The following is a 20,653-nucleotide window of genomic DNA, read 5'->3' on the forward strand; positions in this document are numbered from 1 at the left end:
AGAAGATTTCCTGGCATGGCAGCTGGCACACTGCAAATAGCATTAAGGACCTACCTGCTTGAGTGAGGCTGGTGTTGGTGTAACGTGAAAAGGTTAGATGGGTTGGGACTTGCACCACACGTAGTTTACCCTGTGAGTTTGCCTGAAACTCATTGCAGAATCAGGGTCTGCCTGACCTTTTGTTAGGGATGAACTTCCATGTGGCAGTATTAAGATGTGACTCAGCACTGTTTTGATAATGTTTGTTAATTAAGTGGCTACACACGTAGAGGTAGAGACAATTATGTGAAATTAAGAATGGGGAAACACGGGGCGAATATTAGCAAACATTTTCTAGGAGTGAGGGCTGTTAGACTGTAAAATGCTCTCCCAAAAAGCAATCCAAAAAGCAAAGGAAACCTCTTGCTGAGAGACTTCAAGCTAGAGAAAATGAAGCAAAGAAGAGAACGCTGTAGGGAATTACATTGCCCTGATGTTAACCTGCATGTGACCTCAGATGGCTCAGTTATTACTAAATTCCAGTGGTAATTTTGGTGATAATTACTCCCTTTATTTCTAAACTGAATTGTTGTAATTCATTATAGTCTTGTCTAACGGGTCAAATTACTGGGAAACTAAAGCAGATACAAAATGAATTGCTGATAGAGTTGTTCTCTGAGGCCGTAGTTGTTTGATCAGTGATTTGACATTTATATATATATATGTACATATATATATTGGCTCCCAGTCACATTTTACATTTTGATCTTTAAGTTGTTCTCACTTCTACAGCTCCTGATTCACGCTGCTGTGAGCTGACCGCTCTGCTGAAGTTCACTGGCCTTTAACAAATACAACCAGAAATGCTTTTCTGTGGGTGGTTGTCCCTGTATGTCCCTCCCGTTTCCTGGAGATGTTCTTTAGTCTGAGCTGAAGGTGTTTGTCTGTAGAGTAAGAATTAGTAATTAAAGCATGACTGGAATAGTTAGATGTTCATTAAAGCTTTGTGCTGTTGGTGGTTGTGTATGACTTTAACATAATACAGTTGTTATCTCCCCAGAGCACCTGAACAAATGCTTAAACTCCAGTGAAATCAAAGGAGCATAAGTACGTGCTAATAAACTTCGAATCAGACCTGCAAAATGCACTCTTGCTAAGGTGCACTAACCATTCATACTAGTGTGAATACTTGTGTTGTCTGAATTAACAAGCAAGTGAACACCTAAGCAAAGCTTGTGATTCCCAAGATGTCTTACTAATTACCCTGGCTGTGATTTAATGTTAATTATTTATTATACTTCATTATACTCTGTAGCTCAGTTAGTTCAAAACAAAAACCTGAAATGTTGGAATTATGATCCATCCTTCTGGCACCACGATATTCAATTTTTTCTAAGTAGGATTTTGTTTTAATTATAAGTTATGTGCTAAAACTTCATTAATTGATATTACAGAGCTAATTGCAGGTCTTTTGCCCCCTCCCCCCCCTTTTTTTTTTTTAGCAACAGAAGTTCTTGAAACAATGGTCATTATACCATGTGAGGGCCAAATTCTGCAGTAATTGTACAGAAGGCAATGGATGAATTGGACTTTATTTGCAAATTTTCCGGCTAAATGGTTGCAGGCCAATTCTGTTTAGGGTTGAAAAGGATTTTTTAAGTAATCCTGAAAAGAGAAGAATGCCAGCTTTCATTGCAAATTTGGTATCAACTAAACATGGCCACAAATTTGTAGAATTGAGTGAATTTACCCTTGAGCTCTGGAAAATGTGGACCAGGTGTTGAGAGAAGGGCCTTAGTGCTGTAGTGATCCAAAAAGAGCCTGTTTTGATTGTGGATGTTTTCAAACATGCAGCGTGTTTGCCTTTAGAATTTTTTTTGGATTGCTCTCAAAACGGACTAAGCAAAATACTCGGTTCCAGATATTCCCAGATTTAGGAGAGTTGCAGTTCTTTAGAATGCCCCGTATGTGTTGAGTGCTCTTTCAAACATTATTGTTGTTTCAAAGATTGATTTCTATTTGCATGTGCAATCTTTATTGGGGATGTAGAGGTAAACCTGCATTTGTCCAAAGTAGCCTATAATCCGGCCCAGTTGTGGGTTTCTGGTGTTTACTCTGAAACATCGGGAGCCTGACTGCAATTTGTGTGTTCAATTTCCACAGTTCTGTGTTTTGTGCTGTACTTGACTAGGAATTCACTGGTCTTTTGTTTAGAAAAGCAGCCTCTTAGGTGTTTTGAGCTGGAAATACAAAAATTAGCGAATGGGATGATTTAGGAGACTTATTTCGAGGCACATCGGGAGTTTGTGGCAGCGCTGGGTTTGCCGGATGAGCTCATGAATCTCCCAGCGAAATCTGGATTAGCAAGCTCTACCCAGCCTGAGAAGAAAGCAAGCGTTTGCACAAACATCTGTGAAGGGAAACTGATGACTTTCACAAGATCTTAAATAGATTGTACTGAATCAATTATCCAAGTCCTGTACGTTAACCACAGCTGAGACTTTAGCTGGGACCCAGTGAGCTATAAAGGAGCCTTCCATCCTTTCCGAGCCAGCGGGAGTTGTGCCAAGCTGGGCTCGGCTGGAAGTCTTTCTTTGTAGCTCTTGCTGGCTGTCAGTGTGAAAGGTGGATGGAGGCTAAAAATGGCTCGGGAGCATGGCCGGGTGTACGCAGGGAATAGCAATGAGAATGGCAAAGACGCACTTGGGTTCTCCAGTGAAATAAGAGACCGAGCCTGCAGACGGTATGGAAAGCATCCAGGAGGGTGGAAAATGTGCATCAAACAGGTTATGTGGCTACAACGCGCAACTGCTGCATGAGGAAATGGCAGGAGAAGGAAGCGAGGGAGTGGAGAAAAGGAAAAAAAAGAAACAACAAACCCAAACCCCAAAACCGAACGATGCCAAGCGGGGGGGGGGGGGGGGGGGGGGGGAGATTCAGCGAACGAGCGAAACGAAGGCAGAGCCTGCAAAGCGTCCTGCCGAGCGGGCAGGGGACGGCGGGGGTCGGGGCCCTCGGTGGCGGCTTTCCCTGCCGCGGACGAGCCCCCGGAAAAGGCCCGGCGGCCGCCGCCAAACCCGGGCGCGGAGCGGAGCGCCGGCGCCAGCCCGCCGTGCCGGCGGCCCGCCATGCCGGCAACCCGGCCCGGCCCTACGGGGGGCGGCGAGGGACCCGCCGCGCCGCGCCGCGCCGCGCCGCCCCGCCCTCTCCGGAGCCCCGCCCCGTCCCCCTCCCCGCCGGCGGGTGACGTCACCCCCAGCTCGCCCGGCGCCATTTTGAAAGTGGAGCGTTCGGGGGGGGGCCGGAGCGAGGCGCGGAGCGGGGGCAGCCCCAGGAAGGGAGCCGGCCGCACCCCCGCCGCCATCCGCCGCCATCCGCCCCCCGCCGCCGCCCCCCGCCCGGCACCGGCGGCCCCGCCGCGCAGCGCCGAGACCGCCCGACCCGCCGCCGCCGCTATCGCCAGCCCAACATGGCAGGTAAGGGGAGGCTGCCCCCGCGGGGCACCGGCCCCTGCCGCCGCCGCCGCCGGGCGGGGGGGGCGCAGGTGAGGCTGCGGCAGCGGCCTGCCCGCCGGACGGACGGACGGACGGGGCTGCCGGCCGGGGGCAGCGCCGCCTCCCTTCCCCCGGCTGCCCCCCGCTCGCCGGGGGTTTCTCCCCCGCCGGCGGAACGCCTCGCAGCCTGCCGGCGTGCCGACTGCCCCTGCCTCGCTCGCTCCCTCCCCGGCCCCGCTCTCCCGTTCCGCCTCGCCTGCGCCTTCCTGGTCTTCTATTATTATTATTATTATTTTTTTTTTTTTCCCTCTCCCTTCTGGGAAACCGTGGTTTCTTCCCACCCACCCCTCCTTCCTCTCCCTCCCTTGTCGGGGGTGGTGGTGAAAGCCCGAGAGGAGCGAGGTGGAGGGGCTTCCATGGGGGAAGCCGTGTATTTTGAAGTTGGGTATGCAGGAGGCTTGCAGACAGGGTGGGTCTTTTGCCTCCCACCCCCACCCCAACGGGCTTTTTGAATTTGTATACGTGCTCGTATGTTGCGTTTGTTTCTCAGGTGGAGTTAGTGAGGACTGTGCAAGAAGTGCTGCTGTGCACGGAGAGGTGTTCCAGGGTGCAGACGTGCTTGTGTCGAGAGTACAATTGCACCCTTCTGTAGGGTGCAGCTTTTGAGCGTCTGCAAATGAGAGTAAAATTGGGTACAGGATGTCATTAAATAACACAGGTCTCGCTGTGTTTTCTTTCTCATTCCTTCCTCTGCTTGCTCCCCATTTTGCATCCTAAAGTGCTTTTGGTAGGCTAGAAGCGTGTATGCATAAGGTATCTCTTCCTCTGTAGTTTTCCTTGCGATTTCTTCATTTGGAGATACATTCATCCCCCTCCTCTGCAAATGAATTGTCTTTTCAGCGCTTTGCGTTTGGACGAGCAAGCATGAGAGGCTGTACTAGGTTTGTGCTTTGCCTTTTTCCCCTACGCTATATGCCCATGCTCCACCCTTCTCTTTTTTTTGTTTTAGTCGGGGGGGAGGGGGGGAGTGCCAACTTGATTCAAGTAAATGGTATGAAAAATAGAATTTTAGGCTTAAGTAGAAAGAGCAGTGTGGGGGTTTTTTGGTTTTTGGTTTGTTTGGTTTTTTTACAAGCTGTCCCCTTTAAGTGCTTCCATGGTGCCAACTGCTAAATGACAAATGAAGAGGTTGGAGAGAGGAAAGAAAATGGGTTGTACAGATTTTGGGCAATAGCAAACCTTTCCAATGTATCTGCAAAAAGCATTTTGACATCTCTTGCATAGGTGGGTGCTTGTACTTGCCTTCACCTTGTCAGGTTATGTAGTTTGCGTGTCTGTAATCCTTCAGAAGAGAAATTAAGGCAAGCGAAAAATGCAAACCGGTCGCTGATTGTGTTCCAGCACTTCTCTTAACATTCCGAGACGCTTGGTCCTTTTTGGAAAGATGGTTTTGGTGATTCTGATTTCCTTGTCTTTGACTTTTTTCCCTCTGTAACTTAGCGCAGAAGAGGGAAGAAGTCCCTTCTTTATTCTTTGTTATCCCAACAGCTGTAACAGAGCTCTGGATTAATGTGTAAATGCCATCTGTTGCTCAGCCTGTTTGAATTGTGTTGAGGAAAAGTTCCATTTTGACAGTGGCTTTTAAAAAAAAAAAAAAAAAAAAAAAAAGGCAAGCCCATTTCAGTCTCTTCCTGTATGTACTCAGCCCTGCAGTGATTTGCTCAGAATGAAATGCAAAAGAAATGGGTGGTGATTTTTTTGTGTGTTTTGGTGGCAGGGTTCAAATGAATCACTGCCTTCCGCCGAGGCAGTAATGTTCCTGAAGTTTTCTCTTCGATCCGTTTTCTATGGTAGTAGAACTTGTTAACATCAGATTGCTTGTTTGCTTTTCTGCTCGGATTTGCTGCTTTTTTAAGGCTGATAATTGCTTTCGTTACTTCTGCGAAGAGACTCTAAAATTGTGGTAAAATTTTTTTTCTTTAGCCTTTAGTATGTAGGCTCAGTTCAGCGTTCTTGTAAAAGAAGGAAATGAATAGCATGCTTGGTTTGTATTGAATGGATGATTGAAATTTTCCAAAAGCGTACAGCTTTTTCTGACGGTTACGGTTTGTTTGTGCGTGTGTGTTTGTAGAGGGTCCTGACTTAAAAGTAGGAAGGAGTGCCGTGTGAAATAAGATGTTCACGTACTCCTCGTTTTAAATGCGCAGCTAAAGTTAGCACTAGCAATGTTATTTGGTCCAGCGAGGTTTTGGTGATAGAGGCTTTTACCACTGTTACTGCTTACGCTTACACTGTTTTTGACAAACGTTGCATTGAATGCTGGCAAACCACTAATGACAAAAACAATATCTGTAAAGGAAAAAGGTGGGGAGGGGCAATTTGTAATTGTGCCGACAGCATTGCTGAGGAAGTAGGCGTGTACAATGTTGTCTGAAATTTTCAGTTGGTAACTATTGTGTGCTCTTTGTGTTGCTGTGGGGGGTCTCATTTTTGTTGTTTGTGTTTTTTAGGAGCTGGAGGAGGAAATGACATTCAGTGGTGTTTTTCTCAGGTGAAAGGCGCTGTAGATGATGATGTAGCAGAAGGTAAGAGCAATGTTTTTTTACTGAATGTTTTCTGAACTTTTTAGCTACTCCTTAGGCAGGGACATGTGAATGCAATCTCACTGAAGTATCTCAGTGTTGCTGTATGCAACTTGAGCAAAGTAAGTATACATTTAATGTGCATTCAGATACCCAGATTCAGGATTAAACTATGGTTTGAGAGTACTGTTCAGCACACTTTTAAGAAGGGCTGAATCCAGGCTTCTTAAATACTTTGCTGGAATTGTTTTCCAAGATAGTTAAGATTTTCCTGTCACTCAGCTTTTGATTTGTGTTTTTTCCTCATCTGCAAAATGGGGAATGTGATACTTGCATTCCACAGGGAGGTGTTGTGAGAATTAATTAATGTTTGTACTCTTTGAAGATCTAAGTACTAGATAAAGATCAAGTAATTTTCCCAATCTTCCCAGCTTCTATTAAGCAGCAGCAGAAGAAATCTGAATATTTGTGCATGCTTACTTACCAAGAGGGGGTTTGTGTTTGAAATAATACTGGAAATTGCCTAAAACTTTTCGAAGCTGGCAATGACAAATGTCATCTTCCACCAAGATGGCTGCCTCTGATGGTGACTGCAAAAAAAGTACTTGTTATTTTCTTTTACTGGGATTGGGGATCATTAGAGGAATCATGCTCTTTCTCTGTGCTGCTCAATCGCTGTGCTAGAGAGCAAAACTACTTCTGCGATCTTTTTTGAGGAAAGTCCCGCTGACTTCTAAATCTCTTTGGCCGTAAATTCCTGTTTGCACAACACAGCCTGTAAGATCATGAGTTAAAATTTTTCTTTTGCAAGCGGTTGGCCTTGTCACTTATGTAATTCCTAGGGTTTTTTTCTTTTTTTTATAGATCTTGAATGCTCTGACTTACAAGTGAGATTAATGTTGTATTTAGAAAAGCAGTAACTACAGTTTCCATTATTTCCCCATTTGACTTGTGGTTCAAATTAACTTCCAAAGGCCCCAAAATCAGTATTAACATAAGTGACTTGGTTTTATTTATTAGCTGCAGCATATGGCAAATGATGCACTTTCAAAGACTCCTGTCGTTTACAAGCTGAAAGATGGCTTATGGAAACAAGAAAGCTGTAACTGTTTTTTTTAAAGTTTAATTTTAAATTCTTCAGGAAGTATATTTTAAAGCTTGAACTCAAAACTACTGTTAAAGGTAGTATAATTTTTTTTCCCCAGCAGACTTAAAATGCTGTAACCTTTATTTTAATTATATATCAAACGAAATCCTTAATTAAGTACAAATATTGAAGAAGTTGTGGTTGTGTGGCAGGTGCTCGCAAATAATTCTTCATTAAAATAGACATGGTGACACAAATGTAATAGTAATGAACTTTATATATGGATATATATATTTACGGTCAAGTGGCTTTTACAGGGAACTGGAAATGCAGAAGTCAGGAAATAGTCTGTCCTTAACTTCCTTAGCTGTTCTGAAGTATTGTACTTCATGTTACGAAAGACGACTTGCTAGCCTTATGCTTCCTGACAGGTTAGCAGCTGTACTGTGTATTGCTGGAGTCATAGTGGGTGGAGTTCAGGGAAGCCTTCACTGTAAGCAAGTTAACTAGCTTCAGTTTCAGCAAGCCAGTCGGGATGGTTTCCAAAAAATTGTAAGAATGCCCATTTCTGATTTTATGGAAGATGTAGCCTACTGATTTTGTGACCCAAAGAGCAAAGAGGAGTTTTGTTTCATTGCCAGCTATGGCTGACTTATCCTAAGTCTTAAGGTGCAAACCCCAGAGCCTTGATATCCTACTGCAAGACATGCTGAAATTTAAATGCTGAGATTCTGGAGAGAGGTCCCAAGGTTGGTATTATGCCTGATTGTAATGAATTTGTTGAGCTGAAATTCTCCCCTCTTCCTGTGTGTTCAGCTCCCACAATTCACACTGGAAATTGTTGAAAGCTAGCCGTCTAATCAAAGTGCAATTTTAGCTTCTGTGAGATCCTTTTGAGTTTTTGTTATGCTTCGTAACGTCTCCCTGTGATACCGTAGGAAGGGTGGTTAATGTATCAAGCTGGTCGCATTTTTCCTTTTATTAGCTATATTTCTGGCTTTAAGGTTCACTTTAATGAAACGGAGCCCTGTATGGTTCTTGCAAAAATTGGAACAGCAGCTTTGCATGCTTCTGGTCCTCCTCCAAAATACCCAAGGACAAGTTGACAGTGGCTCTAAGTGTAGTCTGAGGACCTTTTTTCCCTCCCTCCCTTTCTGTCTGCTTTCTTGTGGCAGGCACCATGGTTAAAGCTAAAGACAATCTTGCTGTTCAAAACTTAAATGATTGTTTAACCACTGTGGACTGCAAGCTGACAGGTATGGACTCTAATCACGTCTGTGGCTGAGGACAGTATCAATTTGTGTACGGTAGTACCTAGGGTGTGGATTTGGATTTGTGGTTGTTTTTTTTTAATGGCTTTAGAGCTCAAATTTTGAAAACTTAACTTTTGTCATGGAATGCTGAAACTTCACTAAAAGTGAAGAAAACAAACCTGAAAGAAATGGGAGGTTTCACTTTCTGTTTTCTTCCTGTTAATAACACTGTTGCAATATTTATATTGGAAAGCTCACTTAAACTAATCTAATAGAAGGGTTAATAAAAAGGCATTTAATTGCGTTAATCAGTAGAATGCAAGACCAGTGGTCTCTGTACAATGTTGCCTAGAAAAAAGGCCAAAGGAGAATAACATTTTTAATACAGTAACAGTGGCAGCAACTTTAAAAAGCTTGCTAAGAATGCTAGTAGGTAGCTTCCAGTATATTTGAGGTCAGATCTGACCTCATAACCTTCACATAATATGTATAACCTATAATTTGTTAGATACTTGGGTTAGAATGGCTGTCTATTACAAAGTCAATATTTGGTGGCTTTGATGGCTGAAACATGAACTCTGATACATACAGTTTTTAATTTTCTGGCTTTCTAAGCACTCTATGATAGATGGATGTGACAATGTTTCTTTTAGAGCTAATGAGGGTGGAAGGGAAGGAGGAGGGAAAGCTGTTACTAAAGCTTGAGGAAAGAAGATGGCAATGAGTTCGTAGCTGCGGCCTGCCTGTGTCATTGCGCTGTGGCAAAGCTTTTCTAGCTTGAGGAATATGGATGCGAGGAGCCGAGAAGTAGCCTCTCTTCTCTGGGTATGTATGGAGTTTATCTGCGGTTGGAAGATGTGCCCTGGCCCTATCCGATCACAAAGTTAAGCACAGAAATTGAGTTATAAATTGAAGTCTGAGTGTCAGCTTCGTTACAGTTGGGGTTGTTAATTTTAACTGATGGCAAAAGTTTGCCCTTTTCTGATTTAGCAGTCCATTGCATAAGTGTTGTAGCTTGTGCTGTCTCTGATTCTGAAATTAGCTGATTCTTTGCTCAACAGAAGTTTTCCTCCCTTAATTTCACATTTGTCTTGCTGGAGCCCAGTTTTACAACCTATCTGTATTCGACTTGTTTGTGTACTCTGGAGAATCCAGAGCCAAGAGAGTAGACTAGACAGGACTTATCCAGTGGAGAACACGGAGTCATTGGCCTTGATAAGTTCAGTGATCAGGTTATCAAAAGCATCTGTAATATATGGACTTTTTTTCTTCTGTGCCATCACTGTTTCAGTGCAAGTAAGACTTAGCTGTCCAGAAACACTCAAGAGCAGGCATTACCATGCTTTCTTAATGGAAGTTTTCCTTTATGGGAATGATTATAGAAAAGGATTACGAAGATTTTTCTGCAGCAGTTTTGTTGTTTTGGGACTTGTTTTTACTCTTCTCCTGTTATGTTCTCTAAGATGTGGCATAATGGCAACTCCAGTTGGAAACAAGTAAGAGTTGCGAGTTTAAACTGTCTCTGAAAACTTGACACTTGCTTAATGGAATGAGTTTGTGCTTCAGAACAAATTAAGTCAAATTTGTTTAATTACTTGGCAGAAGGAAAAGAGTCAAGCTGCTCTATCTAAATGTTCTTTCAAATGTAATCCAAAGATATGTAGAAGTCTGATAGTCTGGGTCCAAGGCTGGGAGCCAGGAATTTAAGTCCTAAGCTTTAACCCCGAGTGATCACCCCGCATCTTTAAGTTGTTTAACTATTTCATGCCTAAATTGTCTCTGAAGGAAATGCTGGAATATCTGCTGTGGGTGCTGATTACTGACGTAATTTTAAAATTGGATGCTTAACCATTCTGTGCTGCTTTGTTAATAATCTAGGACTTGTTTCATGTTTCCTCTTTTATAGTCCAAACATTTCTGTAGTCTGTTTCAGTTTGTGCAGATGATGAACAGATGAAGTCTCTTATATTTCTGTCCCTAGCCAGCTCGTGTGTGTGGTCAGAGATATAAACAGCATTTGACTTTTGCCTTGTTCAGGAATGCTTTCTGTATTTGATTCTAGGTATGTTATATCTTTCAAGTGTAGTTTCATGTTTATTTTTGGCAGACTTCAAAATTGCAGAGCAGCTATGGGAACTGTTGTTGCTTCAGTAATAGTAGTTTGTCTTCAGTGCACGAAAATAGTTATCTTGGAGTGAGGAAAATTGGAGCCAGGAATGAGGACTGTTGTAAAAAGCAGTTTATCACAACCTCCAGTTCACCATCTTCTCTTGTCTTACCAGAAAGCTTTCTCGTTGTCAAGTAACATGTATCTGTAATTTTGGATTAGAGCTGCTGAGCCTCCTTCAGAAAGTTGGTTAGCTCTGTCCTACCAGACTGTTATTCCCGGTGGTGCATCTGGTTCTGTAGGCTTACCAACAACTGACTAGTAGGGGCCTATACCTTATTGATGGAGGGATGTTGCTGGGATCAGTTGGGAAGAAGGGCTTCTATTGAGCTGTGTTTGTGGGCAGGAGTCACAGAAGAGAAACAATGGCATTATTATAGAAATCACTGATGGGCTCTTTTAATGGGAACTGATGGAATAGCAGGGGAGGAAAAATTCTCAAAGAAAGGTAGCAAGGGTGTGAGAGGTTGTGATAATAACGCTGAAGAAAGATTGGGGTATAGTTCTGGGAGGGAGCTTATTTTGGGTTTTTGAGGGCTGTGGTTATGTTCTGTATGCTCATAAGGTAACACCAGTTAGAAGGAGCAAGGACCAGTAATAGTTTGTTTTTAAGGGGTAGTTTGAAATACGCTGTAGATAAATAAAAAGACCAAGGTTGTAGTCCTATTCTGTATTCCTAAGTCTGCTTCTGTACTTTAGGTCTTTTAGCTTCAGCCGTTTGTAGAAAGGCTGTCTGTATCTAGAGAGAGAAATAGGCTACTGTGTTCTAGGAACTGCTGGTCTAGATTGACTAAAGTGTGCATTTAAAGTGTGAAGTCCCCCAAAACAAAGAGCATTTAGCAAACGGCTAAATAGCAAGTGGCTGTTTAGCTCCCTAGAGGTTGGTTATTCAGTACTCTCTCTTGACATGCGTTTGGTAGCTAGGGCACTTCAGCTTGTCACTCATGCTGACCAGTGTTGTGCTGTTAACTTCTGTGATGCTTTTCTGTTCTTGGAATCTTTTTGGCTTAAATTAAAAATTAGTTGGAAAAAGGAGTGAGTTTTTTGTGTCGTAAATATGGCAGTTATAGTGATCAAGCCGTCAGACTCCAACACTACAAATGAATGCAGTTTGGCTATCAGTGGCAATCCTGGTGGATTACAGCTCTTGATCAGCTCTGTGAAACTTCATAGCTTTTAATTTTAAAGGTGCTACCTAAACGATTCTGGTTTGGGTATTTCTACCCTTAAAAATGGATTTCTGTGGTAGCTGTAGCTACATGGAACGTGTTTTGGAAGAGCTAAAATGAAGAATAAAACTCCTAGTGGATGCAATGCTGAAGTAAGAGTTAAGAGCTGGGTGTTTCTAGCTGTACCGTCTCTTCCCCCCACCCCCCCTTTCTGTTCTCTTCTGACTTGCCTATTTAGGCCATGGCTACATGTTTGGCAGCATTTCTGCTTAAAGAGGCACTCCTTCCCACTTTGCTGGCACAAGTGTTCATGTAACTGCACAATGAACTTGTTTGCGAAGCTGATCCAGCTGAAAAATACTTAAAATTGTGGTTTTTACTGGATTATTTTTCAGCTGAATTGAACCCTGATCTGGTTCTCAGTGCTCTGTGAGTGCTTGTGCCAGCATAGTGTGGAGAGTGATTGAGTGGCTCAAAGGAACACAAGGAACTCTGGAAGAGGGTTGGTCTCTTTATAGGACTTTATGTACAGTCAACACAAGATGCCGATCCTACTAAGTGCTGTGCTACTACAAATGGTAAAATCAACTGATAAAAAGAACTTTAAACCTTTGCTGTTCAAGAGATATATACTTTGAGCACGTGCTATCTGAAGGCCAGCAATAGAATATATCTAATACCAATACTGTAACAGTAATCTTAAGAGACTGACCTAAAATACTGGCCAAATAAAATAGTTGAAGCTTTGGTATGGTGCACTAACGCTTGACAGAGATCCTGCATCACTGGTGATCTTCTTTGAGATGTAAAGACTGAAGTTGGTCCAAGTTTGTGCTGCTATTGAAAACAAATGGACCTGTAGATTTTTACTAGGTTACATTGCAGTCAAATCAGATCCCTGAACTAAAGGCTGTGTGGATGTGCAGACACTAGAGGTGTAAAGAAGGGGTGATGAAAACGTGTGTCTGAGGGCAGGTGGAAGATGCAGTACTACCTCATTTGGTAGCAGCACAGATTTCGGCAGGCAAAAGTCAGTTGTCAAACCGCTATTCAGTGTGACAGTTCTAGATTTTTTTTAAATTGAGTATCGCGTACACATGTGCAAACGCACACGCAGGGATACACGCACACAATGTCATTTATCACTATGTTGTAAATAATCTTTTTGATGTTTTTGCGCGGCGGAACTAGTACACGTGGAATAGGTTATCTTCCTTCAGTGTCCACACAAGCAGTATGTGGAAATGAGATTTGTTTAGCATTGTTACTAGCTCTGTTAGTGAAAAGAGCTGTGTTAATAGCAGTACAGTTTAGTTTCTTGGAAGTTGTTGTAGAAAACAATGCCACTTAAATGGGAGATGGATTACTTACTGATTGCTTTACTGTAAAGTAAGTACTTTAAAAAGATAATCTGACAAGTGATAATCTTCTCTTATCGTGTCTTACCACTCTTAATATGATTTGAAAAATCGATCCTTTGTTTGGGGTTTTGACTTCGCCTAAACTAATATATTGTCTCACATTTAGGTGCTGTAGAATTAGGCCGCCTTTGTTTTAGATGCTGTTTAAGTGTGCATACAATTAAATCTGCTATGTACTGTACCTCTTGTAGTAAAAACATCAATTACTAATGGTACCAAGTTAAGGATACCATTTGTTCTTTCCTCTTTAGGAAACACTGTGTTCCCAAAGCAAATTCATTAGTATAAGATGCTTTTATAACTGCCTTAAAGGTGTTTTCCAGACCTTTTTCCATATTTTCAATGCTCTATAATATGCAGTACCGTAACTATGTCCACAGTGTTTTTGGTATGGAGCAAAAAGTTGTGCAGAATAAGTCAGTGTTCAGTAATCATGTGAAACTGAGGTTTACCCTTTTAAAGAAATGATTGAAATGAATGAAAAGTCTTGGCATAGGTACTCACTTCTGAATGTGAATAGAGACAACAGTTACCATGTTTCTATGAAAATAAAAGGAGAGAAATACAGGAAGTATGATACTTGATCCAAACCACTTTAGAATAATCTCTTTCAACAAGCAGCGGTAGGTCTTACAGTCAAAATAACTACATCTGGACGGTTTTCTGGATTTTAAACTTGAGTGGAATATATGTAATTATAGCTTTGCTATATTGCTTTATAGCTCAGTTATGCTCTTACAGCATGCATTAGCTAAATGCTACTTTTGTAGGGTTACTATGTAAGCAAGCTGGAAATAGAAAGGACTTTGTTGTTCTTTCACGCTGTTACATGAGCCTTTGTGAAAATGGGAGGAAGCCTAAAAAGGTGTCTTGTCTTAAGAGGTAAAGTACTGATACTTTGCGTGTGTGTGCACTTGTTAATGATTTTATATAGCAGGACCCTTTATTGAATATGCTGTTGCTGACTTTCTGGCTCTCCAGACAGGACTGCTTTAGGACTTTGCTCTGGGCAGCAGGTAGCATTACATGATGGTGGTCTTGCCTTGTTCTTTTCTGTGACTGGAAGGTTTTAAGTTGTTACATTTGCTATTAAAATTAAGATGCTGGCTAATGAGAGATCAGGTATTGATACTGTGAGTGGATAATGTTACTGAAAAGAATTATTTGAGGCTTCTGTGCATGATTGCAACTCTGTTACAGAAACAGAAGTGGCTGTGAGCTTCTCTCTTCTAACTTATCAGGCTTTTGTTAAGCACTGGAGGAGAAATTATTAATTTGGTCAGCCGTTCTTTATAAAAATGTATTTTCCTCTTGGCAATCTACAAGTGATAGCACCATTAAGAAAACCAGCATATTTAGGTCACATGTTAAACCCCTTAGGCAGTTACGCTTGCATCTAATTTTGGCAGAAAATTTTAGGGTCAGGAAGGGAGGGTTTAAAAGAGTTGTAGGAAAGATTGATTTCCCAGGTATATAGAATGCATTTTGTGTGGAAATATTTCTCTTTGCATTTTCAATTGCAGTTCTTAAATTAATGCTCTGGGAATAATGTGATCTCCAAACACACACAGTTGTCACTCTTATGTTTTTGAGAACTTGAGAAAAGATAATTGCATATATTCAGGAACAGTTAAGGTAGTTGAGACTTCAGACTATAGTTGCTTATTTAAGATTTGGAGTAATTTCTAATATAGTCTTGGCTGTTAAATGCTAGTAGCTGTAATTTCCTTTTTCCCTGATGAAAATAAAAAGTATTCCAGGGACCACTCTTAAAAGTAGTGATTTCAGCTGGCCTTTCTCCTGTTAGTAGAAGGTTAGAAGATGATTCGCAGAAATTATGACCTATGTATGTTTGTGTGTAGTGCTTGTAAGTGTAGTCTGAGGGACTTACTTTTTTCAAATAACTTAAAATTTTAAAGTAAATTGGTCCAGCAGGCACGAACTACATACTGAAGTAAATCTTTAGCTTCAACTCTCATAATGATTTTCAAAGACACTTGTTGGAGAGTTCCTGGAGTTTTTTTCCAATGGAATTACATAACAAAAACATAACTTTGCAGGTACTGTTCTTGGTGCGTTGTGTAAGGATTCATTTATAGAAATATTGGAGATTTAAAAAAAAAAAATATCTTGGATTGTCATTTAATAATTGCCCCATTCAGCTCGCTTTAGAGTGCAGCGTGGCCTTGGTACAGAAAGAGGAATTAGAATTCAAATTGCATCCTGACTTGCCTGTAGGTTCATTGTCGCTTTAAGTAGCTGCTGCTTCTGAAAAAGATGGTCCTTCCTTGTATGTTTACCAGTTACTGCTTTGAGCTGACCCAGGTGTTCCCTTAGCTGCAGAGTGATCGCTTTGGTAAATGGACCTGAATGAAAATTACATGTTTTGGATTATTTGCTCTCAGATTAATTTTATCCTGAATTAGGTTCCTCAGACCGATTTGTCAAACTGTAACAAACGTTTGTGGTAGAATAGGTAGTGGTGCTACAGGAATGGGACAAGAGATGCGAGAGGTGAATGGATGGATTGCTTCTCTTGGAGAAACGATAAGGGTTTTAAGGTTTTAAGGCAACATGTGAAACTAGAGCGTTGTGAACAACTTGCTTAGCCTCTTCCTCAGCCTTTTCATGCTTGGAGTTGATATGTGCTTATTCACAGACTGCCTTTCATATGGAAAACTCTACTTTTGGTGAATTGAGATTGATGTTTGAGGACATCTCTTCTAAAAGATCAGTATGAACAAACAGCAATTGAAGCCCACAAAGTTTTTCATTATGCAGTGTAGCAGTGAGAAAATGGCAGTGCTTTATAGAGGTAATAGCAAAACATTCATAAGCTGTTTTAGTGGAATGTGGAACTGTCTGGGAATGGCTTTTTGACCAAAATTTTAAAACTTTTTATGTAGTCCTTCTGCCTGTTCTCAGTCTGTTCTTATCACAGCTTCATGTTTTTGTGTGGTTGTTTTGGTTTTGTTTTGTTTTTAGCTGAATTTTACTTTCTTTTTGTTTTCAAGAAATATCCAGGATCTTTTGTTTTACTCCAGACCATTTTGGAAGTCATAACCAACTCTTGAAAGTGGTGGGGGCTGGTAACATACCAGTTCTGTTACTGGAGCAGAACGCATGCTGTGCTTAACACAGCAATTTTGTCTCTGACAGTATTTAGATGCCTCAGAGGAAAGTGCAGTAGGAAGACAGAGAACATTTAAAACAAACAAACAAAAAAACACACTTGGAGATTCTGCACATCAGGTTGTTGGCTCCCTGCAGCTTGTGGATTCTTTTCCTTGATTTGACCTGAAGAAGCTCCTACCAAACCTAGGAATAAGACATCCGCTTGTTTATGTGGCATTTCTCATCTTTCAGCTGTTTCTGAAAATCAGGGAAGCATGTTCTGAATTGTCATTTACAACTGTGCTACTAGGTCATCTCTCTGTTCTGTTCCTCAGTGTTCCTGCACAAGGGTTATTAAGCATGTATGTTGTTAGAAAAAATGACATGACTGAGTGATTGCATCCTGTGTAGGAGCACTTCTGGCTTAATCTTTCCTTCTTGCTGGTTGCTATCATTTTGAAGAAGTCATCAAGAGAAGATCATGTATGCAGGCCTCTTTGGTCTTGTAAGCTCATTTATGTATATCTTGAAATTCTTTTTCCACAAGTTTTACAATTATGTAACATTCAACTGGAAGTTGTCTGGCCCCCTCCAATTCATGTTCTTTCTAACCAGTGTCTTTTGACTGAGGCTCAAGTTTCTTACAGAGCTGTTATTACTCTTTTACTTTTCCCAAGTTGAAAGTTTAGTTTTAAATTTAATTATCGTGGTGGGGCAGGGGTAGGGAGATTGACAAAAAGGAAGACTAGAAATGGAGATAACTGAAAGTAATCATCTGGAGTTGTTTCATCTGGAAGGTCACAAGTCATTTAACGCTTTCATGCTTTGTTTTTCCTATCTGTAAGACTAGTGTGCCTGTTTCCCAAAAATGAAGTTCCAAAACTTTTGAAAATCACTGCAAGTAACTTTGAGACCCGTGCAGGACAGTGATACTGCTAAATAGTCTTTATCTTGTTTTCAGCTGCTGTACAGCTCTGCCAAAATACAAGGAAAAGGTCCTAATCTATAAATAGAGAAGGTGAGAGAGGTAAAATAATTAACTTAGAAATGAAGGTCAGTATTTTGCTCAGATTAGTAGACAATATATATTTTTAAGATGTGTTATAAGTGCCTACCTTGACAGAGTTGTCAAGATTTGGAGATTCCATTTTGCATCATTTAGAGAAGTGAGTGTTAAGAATCTCTGAAAGTCCAGGCTAGAAACTAGTATTGGCCTCTGTTTAATAAAAATTTTTTCTAAGAAGCTGAGGCATGTATGCTTGGGCCAGAATAGAAACACAGGAAAATACTTGCCAAGTGGGGGAGGGGGGGGGGGGAGAGGAGGGAATGGGTAAAGGGAAGACTATTTTTTCAGGTTCCAAGTGCCACTAAAAAATGCATTAAGTATTAAAATGAACTGATGAAAGAGTGAATGCCCATAGTGAGTGAAGGAATTGAGAAATTTTTATTCCACGGTCACTTAATAGTCAGAACTGTGTATTCAACTCTGCTGGAAACTTCAGTTGTACTTGTGACCTTCACAGGCGCTGTGCTGTCCGGCAAGCTGCCTGAAATTCATCTACTGAGTCTGCCTCCCTCTCTCCTTCCCTCCCTCCCTTCTGTTATGGTAGGTAATAGTGATTTTTGCTCTCATTTTCCTTGCTTAGAAGGAGGCATTTTACACATCTGAGGTACAATAGTCTCTTTCTTGCATTCTACACGTGAAGCTTAAAAGCCTTAAGTTTTTGGCCTTAGCTTTTGCACCTGAAATAAAAGCTTTGGTCAAAGAGTGTATGAGAAGAGTCTGAAACAGCATGATAGTTTTCTAGGAGTTGTTTTTTATATCTACAGGAGAAATGCACACCAAGTCACAGAATTCTAGTAGCTGATTTTGAAAGGCATTGCCAAACTATGGTATTTTTCTAAAATACGGCTACTAATTTTTAACTTGGAGTGTATGTTTTGGAACGGCTTCAGCAAAAAGAGAAAATCAACATATTCCAGTGCTCTTAATCTGTAGTGTGCTCAGTGACAAGAAAGGCACTGCCTAAAGGCTTCTGTTATGTACATGCAAAACAATAGCACAGTATGTTATTTCCAAATATATTGTTACTTGCAAACAGAAAACTAACCACTGGCTTTTCTGTGCTGTGCAGCCTATTGAAATTCTGGCTGTGATTCCAGCAGAGATTTTTTCCATAAATAGCTCTCTACTACTTCGGAACACAAACAAGCCCCTGAAAAGATCTCAAGTAAGGTCTTCTAAGGGGACTGTGTAGCCTATGTTATTACTGTGTATGTTGGGGGTAGATAACTGTGGTGGATGTGAGGAATGGTTCTATAGGTTGAAGTGGGGGGGCTGTCAGCAGGAATTGAGAAGTAAGTAAGTACTGGTTCAAAGTAGTTTCAAGGACTCATGAATAATCACCTAGCTTGAGCATGGGGAGTGGGGAAGCATAATGAACATAAGTAAGCAGAAGCAGGTATGTTTTCATTTTAGTATTGAGGTTGTTTTTTGGTTTTGAAATAAAAGCCATTAGGTAATGACTTTATGCATTAGGTAATGGTTCAGGTAAATACAAATTGAAATAGAAATGACTTATTCTTTCAATGAACAGGCATCCAAATTAAAGCCTCCTTTTAAAGTTTTGACTGATTGGATGTTTGGTTATGTGAACTAATACGCAGCTAATTTTGTAGTGCAGACTTTTCAGTGCTATGTAGGTGAACATCTTATTGAATAAGTAATACAGGGGCAACTTCTGTGTAGATATGTTCAGTTCTGACTGGTGTAGGCTGTCCTGAGTAAGGTAATTTGTAGCCTTGGAGAGAAGCTTGTAAACATTCTGTGAACTAGAAGAAGAGCTGAGTAAATATTTCTATGTTTTGCCTAGATCACAGGGCTGACTTTCTGCTAGTCCTGTTGCTTGTAAATATTTTTTTAGCAAAGCAGAAATCCCCTTTTAAAGGGAATCAAAGAGCATAAACATAACTTTGGCATTTGTGAAGTCCATGATCTGAGTGGTAGACTCTTCAGTGTCTTTCTCAGCCCCTGGTTATCAAGCAAATGTGTTTATCAGCTGTCACAACAGAATGAGGATGTATCACAGAGGATAGGGCTGACAGGACCTTGGGAGCTTGTTATTATGTATGTTCTCCACATGCAAATCTTTCAAATACATCTATTACTCCTGTTGGACGTTTATTAAAAAAAACCTTCATCTGTGGAGATTCTACAGTCTCAGAAGCATATATTTGAAAGCTTAGCTACCCATAGCCTTGAAAAACTTTTTTCATAATGTCTAAAATCACTTTTGGTGAAGGAGCACCTAAAATTTCTGTGTGGGGATTGCACACTGGTCTTGAACAGAAATTAGCCCTGATAGCCATAAAAGGCAGTGACTTCGTGCCATTAACTGGATGTAACTTAGTGGGAAGAACAGCTTAACTGCTGACATATTTTTTTTTTGAGGCCTAGATGGTACTTCTGAGCTTGTTGAGATTTTTTTAATGAATGTTCTTTCTCATTCCTCCTAGCCATATTGTGAACAGTTCCCTAAGCAAATGGAAGTATAAGTACAACAGCAAAGCACTTTTGCTACCAAGGGGCGATTAGCCTGTTTTTGGAAAATAGATACATTGCTAACATGTTTATCACAGTGAGAAGAGCTAAAGCTTGAATAAAACTTAGTCCAGTTTTTTTTAATGCATTTTGGGGAATCCTTATACTATGTATAACTTGCCTATCATAGTGTGTCTTACAAGAATTATGGAGCACTTCCATTAGCATTATGTATAAACCCTGAAGGAGCCTGGTGAGTATGTAGTACTGTGACTTAGCTATAAGAATACAGGTTTTCCAGAGAGCAGTGGCTTGATGGGAGTTGTGGTCTCCTGAATCTTCACTCTGCGTGTGGTTAGTAAATAGGATGTCCTTTATCTGCAGGTCAGCAGGAATGTTTTCAGAAATGGCAGTGCTGTTCTACTCCAAATAGAGGCTATTTAATTTCTCTATTCCAGCATAAAGTTGATTCTGGAAAATCAGTAAACCTGAAATTTTTTTGTCCTCAGCAGTGCAAAAATTGAGATGTCACTTTCTTGGAAATAAGATAGGCAAACCAATTTTGCTGTAGCTTTATTAATGATAGGTTGTAAAAGCTCTGCAGGCAGAAAGTATGTTGGAACAAGTCACGTACCAGAGTACTAAGGCTAGACAAATGCTGTGTTAGAGCAGAAATAATCAAATCTGTTATTTATAAGCCTTTTTGTCTCAATTCTCCTCGTACTGCTCAGTAAGTCCCTCAGTTTTGTGAGTGATAGTGACAGAACATTCAGGCACCTCTAAGGGGATCTTATATGAAGCAATTGTGGGCACGAAGTTAGTTCCTGATGGAGTTAATTTTGTTCC

The 20,653-nt window shown here is 41.1% G+C and overlaps 1 protein-coding gene across 3 annotated transcripts in view; it reads left to right on the forward strand.

Moving 5' to 3' along the window:
• The first annotated feature begins 3,260 nt into the window (after positions 1–3,260).
• The window catches only part of PPP2R2A (protein phosphatase 2 regulatory subunit Balpha), a 40,602-nt gene continuing 23,209 nt past the window's right edge, over positions 3,261–20,653 (forward strand). Inside the window, exons 1-2 of one of the 3 annotated variants that reach the window (XM_049831244.1) lie at positions 3,261–3,455; positions 5,984–6,058. In XM_049831244.1, coding sequence (XP_049687201.1) covers positions 3,449–3,455; positions 5,984–6,058 — 82 coding nt within the window. In that variant the 5' untranslated portion in view covers positions 3,261–3,448. Of the gene's footprint in view, positions 3,456–3,881; positions 3,943–5,271; positions 5,324–5,983; positions 6,059–20,653 lie in introns of those variants that run through there. The other 2 variants (XM_049831243.1, XM_049831242.1) reach the window with 2 other exon arrangements.

This window comes from Accipiter gentilis, chromosome 28 (assembly GCF_929443795.1).
Source record: "Accipiter gentilis chromosome 28, bAccGen1.1, whole genome shotgun sequence".
NCBI lineage: Eukaryota > Metazoa > Chordata > Aves > Accipitriformes > Accipitridae > Astur > Astur gentilis.